General features: G+C 40.5%; 1 protein-coding gene across 1 annotated transcript; it reads right to left on the bottom strand.

Annotated features, from left to right (window-relative positions):
- Nucleotides 1-14,679: 14,679 nt before the first annotated feature.
- Nucleotides 14,680-18,537, bottom strand: LOC140017399 (uncharacterized). Its single transcript, XM_072071483.1, has 4 exons — nucleotides 17,014-18,537; nucleotides 15,759-16,347; nucleotides 15,487-15,593; nucleotides 14,680-15,156 (listed from the first exon to the last, which is right to left on the bottom strand). Exons 1-4 carry the CDS (start codon nucleotides 18,535-18,537, stop codon nucleotides 14,680-14,682), a joined length of 2,697 nt encoding a protein of 898 aa, XP_071927584.1.
- Between the last annotated feature and the right edge of the window lie 1,855 nt (nucleotides 18,538-20,392).

The raw sequence follows: 20,392 nt of genomic DNA, 5'->3' as shown, positions 1-20,392 counted from the left end.
TGCTTCCTCTGTTGTAAGGCTTACAATCTCTTTTATACTAAAAAAAAAAGGACGTTCCGAATAAACTTTGATATTGTAATGGAAGCGAGTGAGGTAAAATTATAGAGCTTCATCTTCGTAAATTACTTTTTTTTATGTTTTTCATAAATTACTATGAACATTTTTTTTCGTTATCAATTGGTAATCATATTATGGATTTCTTGGATCTTAATTAAACACGTTTTTCAGGTCTATTACATTCTTCATATCTTGGATGTTCAAATCCACCGCCCGGTACTACTAGTCTACAACTCGACAGAGCAAAAAATTCCATCAGCAATTCATTAAAGAATTGTCCTTCTCTATCGGTTTGGGGTTTAGGAGAAGAAAAAGTGACCTCTAGCTTTCTTTAACAACTTGCGCAAATCATGGCAGGAAAGGTTGATGGCCAAATATATATATATATATATATATATATATATATATATATATATATATATATATATATAATATAAGGTTCAGATTGCATCTTATACACCATTTTTTCATATTATATGTGAGACTCACAAAATTCTGTTCTATAATTATACTGTGTGCATTCAACGTTATTTCTTATATATTTTGCACAAAACTGTCCCGAATGATTTTCTTGATAATCGTTGGGACCTATGTCCATAATTTAGTTTGTGACATCAAAAATAAGTCTTACAATAGTTCGTGAATACTAATGAAAGATAAAGTCAATAAAAGACGTGGTTCTTTGCTATATTTCTCCTCCTCTCAATTGTTAAGGCTTGGATTCTTTCAAGAAAAAAGCAAAAGGGAAAATAGATTGCGATTGGTTTCAAAGGGAATATAAAGGAAGAACAACAGATTACCAGTTAGGCTAGATTGGTAAATGAACTACTACTACTATCTTCATCCTTTTTTTTTCCTTTCATTTTGGTTTTTTTTTTTTTTTGGAATACGAATTACGACCATGTGATGAGTGGGCTGAGGTGACCATGATAGCAGGGGGAAAGGAATTAAACATAATTCAGTTGGAATGGGAGAGTTCATGGGAATCTGTTGATTGATTTAGTAGTCAGCTGAAACCAGTGGTCGTGTGATAACTGATTCGGGGATGGTGATGAATGATGATCCGTCTAATACTTGTGTCTGCTTCCGTCGTGCATTTGATGGAATGGATTGGACAGCCTATAACTACGCAACTGCACTTTGTACAATTGGGAGAGAGGACTCCTCATTGTCCCTTTGAATTTATGTATGGGAATTATGTAAATCCACAATATCCACACAGAAAATAGATTCGCCCAATCTATTACAATTTTAGAAATTAAATAAGAATTTCAAACTCTGTCAAAAAAGAAAAAAGAAAAAAAACCACTTGCATCATTCCGTGAAAATCCACCTACTCTTAGGATTTTGATGTTTCCTCTCTCCTATAATATTCCTTGTGATATTTGTTTTGGTAAATTTCTTTTGTCTTCCTTGTTAGATTGGGATTCTTCTCACATTTGTTTTGTCAAATCTATGATTTCTTAGATCTATTCTATCATATCTAAACTTGATATTTGGACTTGAAATGAAACAGCCGAAAACTAAATCCGATTATCAAAAACATGATCATTTTGGAGTTGCAAGACCCATCTGAATTTGTGATGAGTAAGTGGGTGGTATCTTCTGTTGATTCTTCAGATCAGAAGAAGTTTTCTTCTATCTCATGTATTTGTGAAATGTTTATGATGTAATTACTGCCATGCAGTTTTTGTTAATGAAATTATCCTTTTTCTAACGAAAATGTAATATTTTCCGTATCGATTATTATACTTTGGATTTCTTGGAAGTTTATTAAACACGTCACTGTTACATTTTTCTCATCAAATCTCTATGGAAGCCCAAAACTACGTCCAATTCCTCCTTTCTGGCTTGTAATGCTTAATTATGTGCTTAATTAGTCCCAATTGATGTGATTTTCCCCACTAATTAAATCCACAAAATATGTACTGAAACTGGGCAGAATAAATAAAAAATTTCCACCAGCAATTGATTAAAGAATTGCCCTTCTTTGTCAAATGGGTCTTAGGATCAGAAAAAGTGATCTCTGCCTCTCTATGGCTCCTTGCGGGAATTAATGATTTCTTTAGTCTGAAGTCTGAACTCATGGCAAGATAAACAATGTCAACTGTTCGTAAATAGTAATGAAAATTAAAAAATTATATCCTAGAATTGGTTCTTCCAATCATTCTCCTGGTCCCAATTATTCTTTTGTTTAGATAGCATACCAACAAATAAAAAAAAAAAAAAGATTAAAGCTTTTGCCATTTTCTTTTGCATCAATCAGTGCTCAATCAACTGTACAACCAAAGAATAAAAAAGGTTTGGTTTCTTTCCCTCTAATGATAGCAAAGAATATTGCAGTGGTATCATGAAAAGTCGTCAAAATTCACAAAAACACTTAAGGCTACAGAGAGGAAGACGGTTTCCTCTTCATACTGAATGCTTTTTTTTTTTTTTGATAAATTACCGTTTATCCTGCTGTACTTAGGTACTTTAGCACATAATCCTCCTATGATTTAAAAATTTATATATAATCCCCTCATTATTGGATTAATGTATCATCATTAGTTTTTCGGTTAAAACTAATGGTCAATAGTAAAAAATCAAAGTTAAACTAATAATTTGACAAATTCACCTTTTCACTGCCTTTTTTTCCTTTTTTGCCCTCTCTCTCTCTCTCTCTCGAGAAAAGAAGAGATGATTTTGAAAACACATATTTTGGCCTACAAAATCTTAATTTTCTCCAAATACAAAAGAGATAGAAGGGAAATAAAAAAATAAATAAGACATAGAAAAGACGAAAGGATACCATAAAACAAATAAATAAAAAACAAAAAAAAGCCAAATCTTTTAGTAATGAAAGGTTAAAATTATCAATTGATTAGTTTAATTTTAACTTGTTATTATTGACCGTTAGTTTTTATGAAAAAACTAACGATGACACATTAACTTAAACTACAAGGAGTTATATATAGATTTTTAAACTCTAGCAAAATCCCTTAAACCAGCTTCAAAAATCAAACCTTTGCCTGCAGTAACTTTTCGTCCATTTAAAATGCTACTGATATTTCTTCTGCTAGTGCTAATTTGATGTACCCCCATCTAGTTTTCTATCATTGTCCTCGCGTTTGCGTGTATATGAATCAAGAAATGTACGGGATTTGGATTTTTGTCATTCATTTGTCTTTTCTGTTTTCCGAAGTTTTGTAGAATAGAGGTGAGGAAGAGGAGAGGCTAGCAGATGACGTTTTCCCCTGCCTTTCTTCCTATCGATTGCCATGGTATTTAAGTACAAAATACAGCCTAGAGAATCTGTTCTGTTACAACGGATATATCTATCTTAGACTAATTCAAAGCAGAACTAACTACCAGAAATCTAGGAACAGCAAAACAGTTATCATAAAAATAGAGCATCGGTTATGTTATCTTTTCATGCCCCCGCAAGATGGACGGTGGTGGAGTGAGTCCAATCTTGTTCAAAACCATGGTGAATTGTTGATGAGACAGGGGCTTGGTGAGGACATCGGCAAGCTGATCAGAAGCTGAGACATAAGAGACTCTGAGGAGACCATTTTGTACTTGTTCACGAATGAAATGATAGTCTAAGGCAACATGCTTCATACGCGAGTGAAATACTGGATTGGCACAAAGGTTTGTGGCCCCAACATTGTCACAATAAATCACCGGTTGATGGGGAATAGAACGCCAAGTTCAGTGAGGAGAGAACAAATCCATCGGAGTTCAGCGGCCGTGGCAGCCACTGATCGATACTCAGCTTCGGTTGAAGATCGGGCAACAGTTCTCTGTTTCTTGGAGCTCCAAGATATGGGATTATGGCCGAGATAAACAATGTAAGCACTGGTGGAAGTAAAATCATCCTTGTTGCCGGCCCAGTCGGCATCGGAGAAAGCATGAAGACTAAGAGATGACTTACGACGAAGTGTTATGCCATGATCTAACGTGCCACAGAGATAGTGAAGTAAGCGTTTGACAACAGTCCAATGTTCGTTCGTTGGTTGATGCATGAATTGAGAAAGTTTATTGACTGTGTAAGTAATGTCTGGACGGGCCAAGGAGAGGTACTGAAGACTTCCAACAATGGTTCGATACTCTGTAGGATTAGACAAGGGAGTACCAGCATGCAAGGTAAGAGGCGGACTTGTTGCTAGAGGTGTAGTGGCTGGTTTTGCCGCAGTCATCCGAGTTTTTTGAAGAAGATCAACAATATACTTTCGTTGACTGAGAAACAGACCATCGTCATGGGAGAGCGTTTCAACACCCAGGAAGTAGTGTAAGTCTCCAAGATCCTTTAAGGAGAAGCGCATAGAGAGTTGCTGAAGAAACTGATGTACAGCTTGAGCAGTGTTTCCAGTAACAATGATATCATCAACGTAAACAAGAAGATAAAGAATAACTCCTTGAGTGTTGAATATGAACAAAGAGGTGTCTGCCGTAGAGTTATGAAAGCCTGAAGTGAGCAGAAATTGGCGTAATTCATGATACCAGGCACGTGGTGCTTGTTTGAGGCCGTAGATGGCCTTGCGAAGCTTGCAGACATGGTGAGGATGATCACGATCAATGAAGCCTGGAGGTTGAGACATAAACACAGCTTCTGAAAGTGTGCCTTGAAGAAAGGCATTGTTGACATCCAGTTGGTGAAGTGACCAGCCCTGACTTATCGCAAGGCTAAGAACTAGACGCACGGTGGTTGGTTTGATGACAGGACTGAAGCTTTCGGAGAAATCAACCCCTGGGCGTTGATGGAAACCTTTGGCAACCAGACGCGCTTTGTACCTGTCAACAGAGCCATCAGGTAAATACTTGATGCGAAAAATCCATTTACACCCTACCAAGTTTTGGGTAGGATGAGATGGAACAAGTTCCCACGTGCCATTACGAAGAAGAGCATCAAATTCTGTGGAGATGGCTTGCCGCCATTGAGGGTCTTTCAAGGCTTGCTTGATGGTGGTGGGCACAAGGGGTGGGATGGTGAAGTTCAACATTGAGGTTGAGTTTTTGAATGGGTTTGTGAATGTTGTGTTTGGACCGAGTAATGATGCCTTGAGGAGATGAGTGCGTCGGGTTGGTGGTGTGGATATAGTTTCAGCTGGAGTAGGAGGTGAGGAGGTGGGTGATAATTCAGAACTGGATGCGGGTTGCAACGACCAAGGTTGTCCTTGGGGTTGAGAGGGTGTTGGGACGGAGGAGGACACAGAAGGAATGACAGGTAAAGTCATAGAACACCATTTGGATGTGGTGGAGGAAGTGACCCGAGGAAGGGTGAGATTAGAGTTAGCAAAGGGAAAAACAGACTCAACAAAACGGACATGACAAGAGGTGTACAATCGGTTGGAGGATATATCAAGACAGAGATAGGCACTTTGAGTAGAGGAATATCCAACAAGGAGACAAGGAGTTGATTTGGATTCAAGTTTGTGAGAGGTGTAAGGACGGAGCCAGGGATAGCAGAGGCAGCCAAAACTTCGAAGTTTATTGTAGTTAGGAACAGTGCCAAAAAGTTTAAGGAATGGAGACTCATTGTTGAGAGTAGGTGTCGAAAAACGATTTATAAGGTATACGGCTGTGGAAAAGGCAAAGGACCAATAGGTCAGAGGCATAGATGCTTGAGAAAGGAGAGAAAGTCCAGTTTCAACAATATGACGATGGCGACGTTCGAAATAGCCATTGTGTTCAGGAGTATGAGGAGGAGAGGTGAGATGAGAGATGCCATTGATTGTTAAGAAGGAAGAGAGGGCCTGATATTCGCCACCATTATCAGAGTAAAGCGTTTTGATTTCACAGTTGAAGAATTTTTCAACCAAGACCTTGAAGGAAATGAAAACATTACGAGCATCAGATTTGCGTTTCAGCAGATACAACCACATATATTTTGTGAAGTGATCAACAAAGAGAATATAATATTTAAAGTTGTCAATGGAGTAAACGGGTGAAGTCCAAACATCCGTGAAGACAATTTCAAGTGGAGAAGAAGTGGATAAAGTAGATACAGAGAAAGGTAATTTGTGACTTTTATTACAATGACAAGAATTGCAATGAGAATTGAGAGGGGAAGAACTTGAGACATCCAGATTGAATGATGAGACCATGTGTTTGAGTGTCGGTAGTGATGGGTGACCAAGTCTGTGATGCCAGGCAGGGTATGTGGTTTTTATTGTGGAGAAAGCAAGCAATGGTGATGAAGACGAGGAGTTGGGCCACTCATAGACACCATTTTTAGTTTGGTCTTGGAAGAGAATGGCTCTCGTTTGAAGGTCCTTCACAAAGAAAGATGATGGTAAGAATTCAATAGAGGCATTATTTGATTTGCAGAACTGAGAAATGGAAATTAAATTACGTTTCATGGTTGGAGCACAAAGAACATTAGAAAGAGTGAAAGAGTGAGAAGAAGTAGGAAGAGAAGTTGAACCCGTGTGTGTGATAGGAATTCCAGAGTCATCTCCAATCATGATTTCATCTGGACCAGTATAGGGGTTGTGAAAGGAGAGGTTTCGAAGGTCAGTTGTAATGTGATGCGTAGCACCACTGTCCAATAGCCACGGATCATGTGAAGGGGAGGTTGAGGTAGCAACATGAGCTTGAGCTTGCCATGGAGAAGGTGCACGAAGTGGCGGTTAACTGACAGGGCGTGATGGTGGTGATGCGTGAGGAAATTGTTGGCGGAAGAGAGTGCACTGAGAGACGACATGACCTTGACCATGGCACCACTGGCATTTGCCCAGAAATGGACGCATTGGTCGGTTGGAGTGACTGGGAGCTGACTGCAAGGTTGGAGGACGAGCAGGCCATGGTGGGTGATTGCCCGGTGACCGCTGATTTGAGCATTGTGTGTGTGTGAGGTGGGCAGAGGCTGGAAAACCTGGTGAGGAATTGCGCAAGGACAGCTCTTTGTTGATGAGTTTTTCATGGAGTTCGTCAAAGGTGATGACCGTGTCACGGCTGTTGACTGCATCAATGACGGATTGGAAAGTGTCATCAAGACCGTCCAAAACTTTTTCAATTAAGTCTTCATGATCAAGTGGTTTTCCAAGGATGGCAAATTCATCAGCTTTGGTCTTGATGGCTTGCATGTAATCGGTAACAGATTGAGATCCTTTGGAGATGTTCTTCAGGTTGTCTTTGATTTGTTTGATATGTCCACGAGAGGGACGAGCATAGGTGTTGGCGAGGGCTTGCCAAGCATCATGAGATGTTTTTGACTGAGCAACGAGCGGAACAAGGTTGGGTGAAATCGTGCCCACCAGCGCTCCAAACAGAAGCTTGTCTTGTCTCAGCCATGTCTGATATGCAGGCTTGGGGGAAACTGCGTTGTTGACAGTGATGGTGGCAGGAGGAGACGGATGCGAACCGTCAATGAATTTGTGCAAGTCATAACCTATGAGGATGGCTTCGATCTGAGTTTTCCAGGAGAGATAATTTGTGGAGGTAAGTTTGATGGAGTTGTGGATGGTGACCAAGGTTAGAGGACTGTCTGGGTCATGAGTATTTGGGAGAACAACCTGAGTATTTCCAGTTGTCATGGATGTTGCGGATCAGAACCTAAGCTCGTATGAGATAGGCTCTGATACCATGTAGAACAGAGGTGAGGAAGAGGAGAGGCTAGCAGATGACGTTTTCCCTACCTTTCTTCCTATCGATTGCCATGGTATTTAAGTACAAAATACAGCCTAGAGAATCTGTTCTGTTACAACAGATATATCTATCTTAGACTAATTCAAAGCAGAACTAACTACCAGAAATCTAGGAACAGCAAAACATTTATCATAAAAATAGAGCATTGGTTATGTTATCTTTTCAAGTTTTAACACCTGTTCCAAACACATATGTCCCACTTTTCATCTCTAATTTGTGCCAGTTGTTTGTTGTCTACACTTTTGTCAAGTTGTAGTACTTAAGGTTTTGTAGGCTATATATGCTCCCAATTTTGTCGTACCAAAGGCTCAGTTGCCTTTATTTTTAATCATATGCTTTGTCTTGAACTTTAAATCACATAACAATCTTCACTGGTATCTCGGGTTAATACAAGGAATTCGACCAAAGAATATATTGATAGTCTTCCATTTTTCATTTTTCATCATATAGTTTTGTAGAGCTATTCAAGATGGGCAAATGGTTAGTCTAGTATAGCTATAATCGACTACTTTAGTGTTAATCTATGCACGCAATCAAGAGACTTATCAGTAAAATTTTAGACCCGCGGGATAATGCTACAGCCGATCATTGCCATAAATTGTGAATATTTTACATTAAAATACCGGTACAACCAGTTAATAGTGGTCCCTACATCCAAGATTGGTATATTTGGCAACAATTGCATTATTGTTCATTTAGGTTTTCAATATTCAGAGTAACATCAGGTGGTAATATGGTAATTTTGGTAATAAAATTGGTAAATTATAAGTGTGATATGAATTTACTCTTTAAATACCAAACATGACTACTTCTCCAATGAAACTTATAACAGGTTGTCAGCATGTGCAATAACAAAAATTAAACCTAATTGCCAGTTAAAATGACCAAAACCCAATTCCAAGTACTGGAGCAGGGACTCTAGGTGTGCAATGGGTTACTTGATTCACCATGTTCCCGAAGAGTTTGCTTGATCCGATATACCCGAAAGGGGATGGTTATTTTCTCACAAATAATTATAAATTTGTAGACAGGGCAAGTAGGGTCGTATCCACAGGGATTGGGTATATTTGTCTCTTAAGAAATTCAAAGTAACACAGGGGGTGATTTTGTAGGAATGATGACAATCAAGTAAATTCAAATAAGAAAATAAAAATAAATAACTGACTAGAAATTAAACAATAATTCACTGAACTCAGAGTAACAATAATTAAACGTCTAAATCAATTAAAACAAGAGAACAGTTAAAAATAAAATAAAGTAGGCAACTAAAAGTCAAATGGCAATTCACTAAAATTAAGGTAATATTAATTAAAAGTCTAGCCAAGAAATAACTTCAGCAATGGTTCACTTAATTGATCATCGAAGCAAAGGCAATCCCAATTATTTTTCAATAAATAGGTTATAACTACCAAACAAGCGATAACAGTCAACCCCTTCTTACTGTGCCGATGATTAAGGTACGTCCGTTAATCACTACTCTAATTAGGGAATAATTCTAGGTACGCCCGTAAGATTTAATTCCCCAATTGCCTTACGTATTAGAGGAGTCCTATTCTAACCAAATAACGCACTACCAGGGTTATTTTAGATTAGCCCGCGTATCCCCCTGACACGAATCTAATCGTGCCAGTTGTCACTATTTCAGGACAATTAAACAATTACGGATTTAATGCCCTAATTGACAATAGGTTACCAAATCAATTAATTATCCGGATCCAAGACAATCAATTAATTGAATAACCATAAACATAGCAATCAAGGAATATGCGAATACCAATAAATAAAAGGGAAAGATTAAATTAAATCGATCTCACAATTTTTAGGCAACCCAAAGCATCCGTCGTTTCTTGACTAGAATGAGGAAATTAGTTCATATACTTGATAAACTAAGTCCACGAGAAATTTCAACAAAAGTCACGGCCATTGTCTGCATTTCAGGAAGCCGCAATTCATCGAACAATTAGAAAGCAAATGAAAGTCACAGGCAACAATTGAATCTCTTTTTTATTCCTAGCATCCGTAGAGCAAGGCCACTCAAAAGGTACATGGAGGAAAACTCAAAGCTAAAGGAAAAAGTTGCTTCCTCCTGACATGCGTGGAGAAAAGCAATGAAAAACTAGGAAGAAAAGTCAAAGTGAAGCTAAAGAAAAATAGTGCTTGTTCTCTGCAATCTAATAGTTCCTATTCTCATGCCTAACTCCCATGTGTGGCGGCTCTCCTTCCAGCTATCACCTCCTGTGCGGCCTTCCAGCTAGGAAAGGAACCAACCCTTTTTCGGTCCAACCCATGCCCAAAAGAAAGGGCCCAAAGATTTTTATCTTTTCCAAAATTGCCCCTAGGACAAGCGCTGCCACTTGCATTCCTTTTCTGTCAAATTGATACTTGTTATCATATTTTTGTTCTACTCCCTGAAATAAATACCAAATACTAAAAGTGAGTAGAATCTAACAATTAGTTCACATCGGGTCAGGTAATAGGAAAAATTAGTTATAAAATAAATAATAAAATTGTAACCTATCAATCCCCTCCACACCTAAACCATGCTTGCCCTCAAGCATGAGAAAAGTGTACAGACACCAAAATTTGATAATGGTCATTGTTCCATCTACCAAATTGCCAAGATATCAAGAAAAACCATATATCGAGCACTAGTGATTAAAATCCGAGAAGCATCCCCCCAGTTAGCCTCTAAACCACAAATTCCTTCAATTTCCGAATTAACTACTCTAAGAAAAATGAATGGCACACAATATTCAGCTAATGGTCCAAATATTCACACAAGTCTCCATATTAAGTCCATAAACCGGCAAGCTTTCCTATTATTTATTCTCTCCTTTTTTTTCTTTTCTTTTTCGATTTTTTTTTTATAATAATAATTAAAACAAAAAGACTTAGTCTCTAGCCGCCGGAGCCTTTTTCACGCGAACTCCAACATTTTTAGATGAATGAGCCCGGTTACTCAGCTCCTACCGTTATACGACCACGTACTCATAAAAAGTACTACCTTTTGACGCGAGAATCAACACTTTTAGGTGCAGATCCCCGGTTACTCAGTAGTAACTAATAGCGGAGTACAGTCAAGCTCATTCACAGCCAAACAATGAAAAAACGTAAAATAACAACACTAACAACCAAGCATAGGAGTAGCTCGCCTCATTATTGCCAAACATGGAGAACTGGAGTCAATATTGGACCAGTTCACATTAAAACGCCAACAGTCATTCCCTATATTTAGAAAAGTTAACAAAGAAATCAAAAGAATCAAGCAGTCCGATATTCACCAAGGAGATATCTTGGACCCAACCACATTAACCCGATACATTTTTTATTTTAAAAAACTTGGCAAAAGTAGAATTAGAGTCAACAAGCCAACATCCATTTTTCTTTTGCTTTTTTTATTTTTGACATTCACATGAGAGATAAGCACCAAGAAAAGAAAATCAGCAACTAGAAATAAAACTAACAACTACTAAAAACTAAAAAGACTATAGACCCCCCCACACCTATAGGACACATTGTCCTCAATGTGTCAAATAAAAAGCAAAAGTGAGAGAGAAAGCAACCAAACTTCCCTGAAATCGGGTCAAAGTGGAGGGTGATGTGGTGCTGGGGGTGGGGGTGGGAAACCCGAGTGCTGCAGGAAAACCGCCAGATTTTGTGCCATAGCCGCCAGATTGTTATCGATGTTAATCATTCGGGCTTTCAAATTCTGAACCTGCGTCCTGAGCTGGTGCCAGTTTTCAGCCCCTGCTGATGGAGGTGGCTGAGCGGACGTGGAGGGGCCAGGATCACAGCCAACCGGGGCCAAAGGGGTGAAGGAAGAGTGAGGTGGGGCGCGGGGTGGTCCCGGGGGCACAAATCGGTAGCGGCCATCGACAAGCTCCAGAACCCCCATCTTCTCTAAGCGGTCAGCAATGAGATATTCCATGTCGCAGGCCGAGTGCAGATTGTGATCCTGTAAATTCAGAACGTCTAGCTGGACCGCCAAGTGCGTGATATACGACCCAAGGATCAATGGTTTGTTCTTCTTAGCCATAACGGACTTGAACTGTGCCGCCAACCAACACCCCAAGTTGACCTTAAAACCATTTTTCATGCACCAAAGGAAGAAGAGCTCCGGCCGAGAGATAATACCGGAGCTGTCTTTTCTGCCCGAATAGCTGTAAGCTAAGAGACGCTGCACATATCGAGAACTCGGGTCCTCCAGAAAGGAGCTCCGAGACCTAGAGGGGTCATAACGCTGCCGGTCGACAGACATGTCCTCCCACACCTCACGGTAGGCGGAAAGAAAAAGCTTCACATAATCGCAGGCACTCTCGCTGTATTCCCTAGTCTCTGCATACTCCCGAGTGATGAAACCAAAAGCCAGATTAAACTGGGTAATAGAGAAATTGAATTCTTGACCCATGAGCCGGAAATGAATGACATCGGGAGTCTCAACTGTATACCTAGGAGGTAACTCGAACTCAAAAGTGGAGTAAAACTCCCTAGTCAACTCGACAAAGGGGGGTGGAAGATAGTGAGATAGGGGCGCCATCCAATGGCGGTGTACATGCACTCAACCTCCTCGTGGATACCCAGAAAAGCCATAGTAATATTGTCCGCGCACTTGCACGGAATGATACGCCGCTCACAAGCTTGAGCATAGCGCCTCTGATCGGCGGCCCTAGTGAACTCCAAATGCCCTCCAAGATGAGTGGCGGAGGCCACATGGGCGCCCCTACCCCTGCCCAACCTAGTTCGGACACCGGGAGCGGTAGGTTGGTTGATAGGGATATTGACGGGAATGGAGGCTTGGGGTTGAGACTGAGAGGTTCTAGGGGCCCTAGACCTAGAAGATGATTTGGGCCTCGCCATCGTTCGGAGCAATCAACTTAATCAACAGAAGTCCCAACAAAAATAACAGCACACAAATACCAACAACAAAAGAAATACCAACAACCAACGGACCCAGCAAATGCAATTCAGTAGGTGCTAGTGATCCCCGACGCACAGTCAAAAGCCAATTTGACTCACCCAAAATGTGAACAACAGTTTAGAAGTTTAGAATATGCTAACTCGAGCAATATCAGTTCAGAAGTTCCACAAGAACAACACATTCACAAGTCCTTGGCAGTCAACTACATGCCCAACCAAATAAAGTTAACAAATTCAAGGGAGAATACGGCAACCAGTGCCACCGGTTTCAAATCACACTCCAAAAGCAAAGAAATCACAATAACCAAGCAGAGCAGGAGGCCAAGTAACGCCCACCAATGACCCTCAAATAATTAGTCAAAAGCAGAAACTATGCAGTCCAAAATCTCAACAATTGCACCAAAGGAAATATCAAGAGAAAACGCCAGGCAGAGCATCAGCAATACCTCTCAAGAATTCTAAGAAAACACTAACAACGGAGCACCCAATCTAATGGGCACTACAGTTCCCCAAGTGAGCAATTAAATTCAATCACAATGGCAGTGAGACCCCAAAAACTGTACTTAATTTAATCAACTAACAATGGATCCACGGGCTCGGCAATTGAGTTTAACCATAAAACCCAGAGAATATTCTCCCAACAAATAGGCAAGAGTTGAGGGGGGATGAGTACCTCCACTGTGTGAGAAAGGGGGAGACGCGAGGGAGCTTGGGGATGAGTCGGTCGTGCGGCCGGCGCGTGGTCGTGGCGTGAACAGCGGCGGCGACTGCTGGCTCGGCGGTCGAGCTGCGGGAGTGGAGGCGAGCTCGAGCGGAGAGAGAGAAAGAGCAGGGAGAGAAACGCAGCGGACAACAATTGGACTCCAGCAGCGGCAGCTCGCGGCTGCTTCGAGTGGCGAGGTGGAGCAATGGTGGACTGGGCGGCGGCGATGGAGCATCAGCAACGGCGGCGGGCGGTGGACAGAGGAGCTGTCGGCGGAGAGAGGTTGAAGACGTGGGTTGCGGCTGATGGCCGCGGATCGAAGGGAGAGGGAGAGAGCTCGCGGCTTGGGCGGAGCTGGTAGGAGGACGTCTGTGGGTGGCAGCGCGGCTCTCGGTCGACGTGCACAGAGAGAAGGGGAGCAGCGGGGAAGAAAGAAAGAAAAGAGAAAGAAAGAAGAAGAAGAAAGAAAGGAAAAAAAAGAAAGAAAAGAAAAGAAGGAAAAGAAAAAGAATTTTTTTTTTTAAGAAAAGAAATAGCTACTGTTAAGAGAAAAAAAAAATTTTTTGGTTTCTTTTTATGGTTTTTTTTTGTTTATTATTATTATTGTTTATTTATTATTATTTTATTTTATTTTTGTTTATATATATATGTTTTTTTTATTTGTTTAAAAAAAAATTTTTTTCTTTTTTTTTTTGAATCTTTACCTTTCCCGCAAACGTGACGCGGGCACGCCATGAGAGCAAGAGAGCTCTCTGACGATTCTGATCGTGAGCTCTCTATACGTCATGACGCGGGCAGGAACTCCTTCTGACGATTCTGACCGTGAGCGTTCCACACGTCATCACGCGGGCGCGTCATGACAGAAGAGCATCTACAAATCAGCAAAAACGAAAATTAAAACCCAAAATCTGTCAGATTCAATGAAAACATATTTAAACTATCACACGAAATCAAACAAACAATTAAAAGAAACAATTGGGTTGCCTCCCAATGAGCGCCTTTCTTTAATGTCTTTGGCTAGACATGGTAAAGTGTCACTAATTAGGACACAGTGGTGCGTCTAGGCTTATTGTCTCCATTTCTCCACTTGGAAAACCTTCATAATAATGTTTGAGACGGTGTCCATTCACCACAAATTTGCTATCTGTTTTAGCACTCTAGATTTCAACTGCACCATAGGGAAAAACGTGAGTCACAACAAAAGGTCCAATCCAACGGGAACGTAGCTTACCTGGGAATAGCTTGAGCCTGGATTGGTACAGGAGAACCTTCTGACCAACTTCAAAGATTTTTCTAGAGATTTGTTGGTCATGAAATGCCCGACTTCTCTCCTTATAAATTAAAGCGTTTTCGTACGCTTCTTTCCGGATCTACTCCAACTCTTGCAAATCCAACTTTCGTCGGGCACCGGCCTCTTCTAGGTTCAAGTTGCATTGCTTTATCGCCCAAAAAGCCTTGTGCTCGAACTCCACTGGCAGGTGACACGGCTTCCCAAATACCAATCTGTACGGTGACATCCCTATGGGGGTTTTGTACGCCGTCCGATAGGCCCAGAGTGCGTCCTCCAACCGCTGACTCCAATCTTTCCTATCGGGGCGCACCATTTTCTCCAAAATGGACTTAATCTCCCGATTCGATACCTCCGCTTGCCCATTGGTCTGGGGGTGGTATGACGTGGAGACCCTGTGGAGTACACCATACTTGCGAAACAACGCAGCTATGATTTTGTTGCAGAAATGCGTTCCCCTATCACTGACAATAGCTTTTGGCATTTCAAATCGCACAAAAATGTTAGACCGGATAAAATCTGCAACTACTTTTGAGTCATTAGTCCGAGTGGCCTTGGCCTCCACCCATTTAGACACATAATCAACTGCCAGCAAAATATATATAAAACCAAATGAAGTAGGAAAAGGCCCCATGAAATCTATATCCCAGACATCAAAAATTTCGACAAAAATCAACGGAACTTGGGGCATATGATCTCTACGAGCTATATTACCTACCCTTTGGCAGCGATCACATGACTTACAAAACACATAAGCATCCTTGAATAATGAAGGCCAATAAAATCCACTTTCTAATACCTTATGAGCAGTTCTCTTGGGTCCAAAATGACCTCCACATGCAAAAGTATGACAAAAAGCTAAAATCGATTGAAATTCCATTTTACTTACACATCTCCGCATCACTTGATCTGCACATCTCTTCCATAAGTATGGGCCATCCCAAATAAAATACGTGGCGTCGCTCTTCAATTTATTCCTCTTCGATTTTGGCCAACCTGCAGGAAAATTACCAGTTACCAAATAATTGACCAGATTGGCATACCAAGGCAATTAAGAATTTAAAGAAAATAAATGCTCTTCAGGGAATGTATCCTTCAATGGTTTATTATCCTCTCCAACGGGTATACGACTCAAATGGTCGGCTACTAAATTCTCTGAACCTCTTTTATCCCTTATCTCCAGGTCAAATTCCTGTAGGAGCAATATCCACCGTATGAGCCTCGGTTTGGCATCCTTCTTGGTCATTAGGTACCTTAATGCTGCATGATCAGAAAATACAATTACTTTAGCACCTAACAAATATGACCTGAATTTTTCTAAAGCAAAAATAACTGCGAGAAGCTCCTTCTCAGTGGTGGAGTAATTCAACTGGGCCCCATTCAAAGCTTGAGATGCGTAGTAGATGATGTGAGCTGCCTTTCCTACTCTTTGCCCCAATACAGCCCCTACAGCATGATCACTGGCATCGCATATGATCTCAAATGCCAAACTCCAATCGGGGGGCTGGATGATCGGGGGTGCGGTCAGTAGCTCTTTCAACTTATTGAAAGCTTTCTCACATTTGTCATCGAACTCAAAGGTCACATCTTTTTGTAAGAGTTGGAACAATGGGGCCCCAATTTTTGAAAAATTCTTGATGAACTTTCGATAAAAACGTGCATGTCCAAGAAAAGAACGCACCTCTCGCACATTCGCGGGGTAAGGTAATGCAGATATAATATCTATTTTAGCCTTGTCAACTTCGATGCCCTTAGACGATACAATATGACCCAGAACTATTCCATACTCAACCATAAAATGACATTTTTTCCAATTAAGCACAAGATTAGTTTCTATACTCCTTATCAGGATCAATTTCAGGTTATCTAGACACGTATCAAAACTATCACCATACACACTGAAGTCGTCCATCAAAACTTCAATAATTTTCTCCACATATTGAGAAAAAATACTTACCATACGCCTCTGGAATGTTGCAGGTGCATTGCATAACCCAAATAGCATTCGTCTATAGGCAAAGGTCCCGAACGGGCACGTGAAGGTTGTCTTCTCTTGATCCTCTGGTGCAATTGCTATCTGAAAGTATCCTGAAAATCCATCCAAAAAGCAATAGTAAACCCTACAAGTTAAACGTTCAACCATTTGGTCAATGAAAGGGAGAGGGAAATGGTCCTTTTTGGTGACGGCGTTTAGCCTATGGTAGTCTATACACTGCCTCCATCCAATGGGCTTGCGTACTGGTACGAGCTCACTCGTTTGGTTGGCTTCTACTGTCACTCCCGCCTTCTTTGGGACTACTTGGACCGGGCTCATCCAAGGGCTATCTGATATTGCAAAGATGATCCCCACATCTAGCAATTTTAAAATCTCTTTCTTTACAACTTCCATCATGAGGGGGTTGAGCCTCCTTTGAACCTGCCGTACAGGTTTGGCATCCTCTTCAAGTCTAATTCGGTGCATACAGATGAAGGGGCTGATCCCCTTGATATCTGCGATGGTCCACCCTATCGCCTCTTTATGCTCTCTTAGAACCCGGATTAACTTCTCCTCCTGGGTGTCTGTTAGTGCAGCTGAGATAATCACCTGGAGTGTTTCGTTGTCGCCCAAATATGCATATTTTAAGTGTTCCGGCAGGGGTTTCAACTCCAATTCAGATGCCTGCACCACATATAGCAATACCCTCTGGTGAGGTTCGAGAATGAATATAGGTGAAACTTCGTACCTTTTTGTGGAGGTTGGCAATGAGTGTAATGCCCCTATCATGCATTTTAAATTTTCACTCCACTCCATCTCAGGAGTTGTCTCCAATTCGAGGTGCTTGGTTAAAGCAACCTCCAACTCATCCCTGCCAACAGTTTCAAACACTTCCTGCACCGTAGGGTCAATAGCACTCACAGAAAAAATAGAGCTAAAGTTGGAGTTTGAGGGATATTTCATAATATCAAAGATATTAAAGTGGACAATTTCCCCATCAAACTCCATGGACAAGGTACCTTTATTACCATCAATTTTTGTTTGTGCTGTGCTCATAAAGGGTCTACCTAATAATAAAGGTGAGGGATCGGGTGAGTGGTCATCATCCATATCAAGTACATAAAAATCAGCTGGAAACACCAAGTCATTAACTTTTACCATCACATCTTCAACCAACCCATCAGGATATGCATTGGTTCGGTCAGCTAATTGAATAATTATCCCAATTTCTTTTAATGGACCTAGTTTTAGAGAAGCATAGATAGATTTAGGCATGACATTAATTGATGCTCCCAGATCCAACATGGCCCTTCTAATCACAGTGTTGTCTATCCTACAGGGTATAGTAAACATACCTAGGTCCCCACACTTTGGTGGAAGCTTTCTCTGCAGGACCGCTGACACATTCTCCCCAACAATAACCCGTTCATCTCCCCTCAACCGCTTTCTATTGACACACAAGTCCCTTAAGAACTTGGCATATTTTGGTACTTGTTTGATTGCGTCTAAGAGGGGGATATTTATCTCTGCCTTGCGAAACACCTCCAAGATCTCCTTCTCCTTATCCTGCTTCTTCGATTTTTCCAACCTGCTAGGAAAAGAAGGCGGGTTAGTTTTAACTGTAATTAATGGGTCTGGGAGTACCTTTGGATTTGCACCATTGCTGTCCTCCCTCTCAAACTCCTTTTCGATTTTTTTCTCATCCTTATCCTTAGGGGTCACAGGCTCAGGCCCTCGAACCTCCTTGCCACTCCTCAAGGTCATGGCGCTCACATTCTTCGGGTTCAACTCAGGTTGAGATGACAGCTTCCCTTGAATTTGGAATTCCAAACGGTTGATCGTGATGACCATTTGATTTACTTGATTTTGCAATGATGGCACTTGTCCTAGTTGATTCCTCATGATTTGCAGGTCTGAATCCATCTTTTGCTGGTTTGCAAGTAACTGCTTCATCATCTCTTCCATGGACGGACTCGAGTTCGGAGGGGGTGGTGGTTGGCGAGGCTGGTACTGCTGCTGGTACCCTTGCTGCTTATTTGGTACGAAGTTGGACTGTCTATTCCCTCCATAGCTGAGGTTGGGATGATCTCTCCAACCGGGATTGTAGGTGCTTGAGTTTTCCAGGAGAGATAATTTGTGGAGGTAAGTTTGATGGAGTTGTGGATGGTGACCAAGGTTAGAGGACTGTCTGGGTCATGAGTATTTGGGAGAACAACCTGAGTATTTCCAGTTGCCATGGATGTTGCGGATCAGAACCTAAGCTCGTATGAGATAGGCTCTGATACCATGTAGAACAGAGGTGAGGAAGAGGAGAGGCTAGCAGATGACGTTTTCCCTACCTTTCTTCCTATCGATTGCCATGGTATTTAAGTACAAAATACAGCCTAGAGAATCTGTTCTGTTACAACAGATATATCTATCTTAGACTAATTCAAAGCAGAACTAACTACCAGAAATCTAGGAACAGCAAAACAGTTATCATAAAAATAGAGCATCGGTTATGTTATCTTTTCAAGTTTTAACACCTGTTCCAAACACATATGTCCCACTTTTCATCTCTAATTTGTGCCAGTTGTTTGTTGTCTACACTTTTGTCAAGTTGTAGTACTTAAGGTTTTGTAGGCTATATATGCTCCCAATTTTGTCGTACCAAAGGCTCAGTTGCCTTTATTTTTAATCATATGCTTTGTCTTGAACTTTAAATCACATAACAATCTTCACTGGTATCTCGGGTTAATACAAGGAATTCGACCAAAGAATATATTGATAGTCTTCCATTTTTCATTTTTCATCATATAGTTTTGTAGAGCTATTCAAGATGGGCAAATGGTTAGTCTAGTATAGCTATAATCGACTACTTTAGTGTTAATCTATGCACGCAATCAAGAGACTTATCAGTAAAATTTTAGACCCGCGGGATAATGCTACAGCCGATCATTGCCATAAATTGTGAATATTTTACATTAAAATACCGGTACAACCAGTTAATAGTGGTCCCTACATCCAAGATTGGTATATTTGGCAACAACTGCATTATTGTTCATTTAGGTTTTCAATATTCAGAGTAACATCAGGTGGTAATATGGTAATTTTGGTAATAAAATTGGTAAATTATAAGTGTGATATGAATTTACTCTTTAAATACCAAACATGACTACTTCTCCAATGAAACTTATAACAGGTTGTCAGCATGTGCAATAACAAAAATTAAACCTAATTGCCAGTTAAAATGACCAAAACCCAATTCCAAGTACTGGAGCAGGGACTCTAGGTGTGCAATGGGTTACTTGATTCACCATGTTCCCGAAGAGTTTGCTTGATCCGATATACCCGAAAGGGGATGGTTATTTTCTCACAAATAATTATAAATTTGTAGACAGGGCAAGTAGGGTCGTATCCACAGGGATTGGGTATATTTGTCTCTTAAGAAATTCAAAGTAACACAGGGGGTGATTTTGTAGGAATGATGACAATCAAGTAAATTCAAATAAGAAAATAAAAATAAATAACTGACTAGAAATTAAACAATAATTCACTGAACTCAGAGTAACAATAATTAAAGGTCTAAATCAATTAAAACAAGAGAACACTTAAAAATAAAATAAAGTAGGCAACTAAAAGTCAAATGGCAATTCACTAAAATTAAGGTAATATTAATTAAAAGTCTAGCCAAGAAATAACTTCAGCAATGGTTCACTTAATTGATCATCGAAGCAAAGGCAATCCCAATTATTTTTCAATAAATAGGTTATAACTACCAAACAAGCGATAACAGTCAACCCCTTCTTACTGTGCCGATGATTAAGGTACGCCCGTTAAT

This window comes from Coffea arabica, chromosome 1e, assembly GCF_036785885.1.
Source record: "Coffea arabica cultivar ET-39 chromosome 1e, Coffea Arabica ET-39 HiFi, whole genome shotgun sequence".
In the NCBI taxonomy this organism is placed as follows: domain Eukaryota; kingdom Viridiplantae; phylum Streptophyta; class Magnoliopsida; order Gentianales; family Rubiaceae; genus Coffea; species Coffea arabica.
This window is presented reverse-complemented; position numbering and strand designations above follow the sequence as displayed.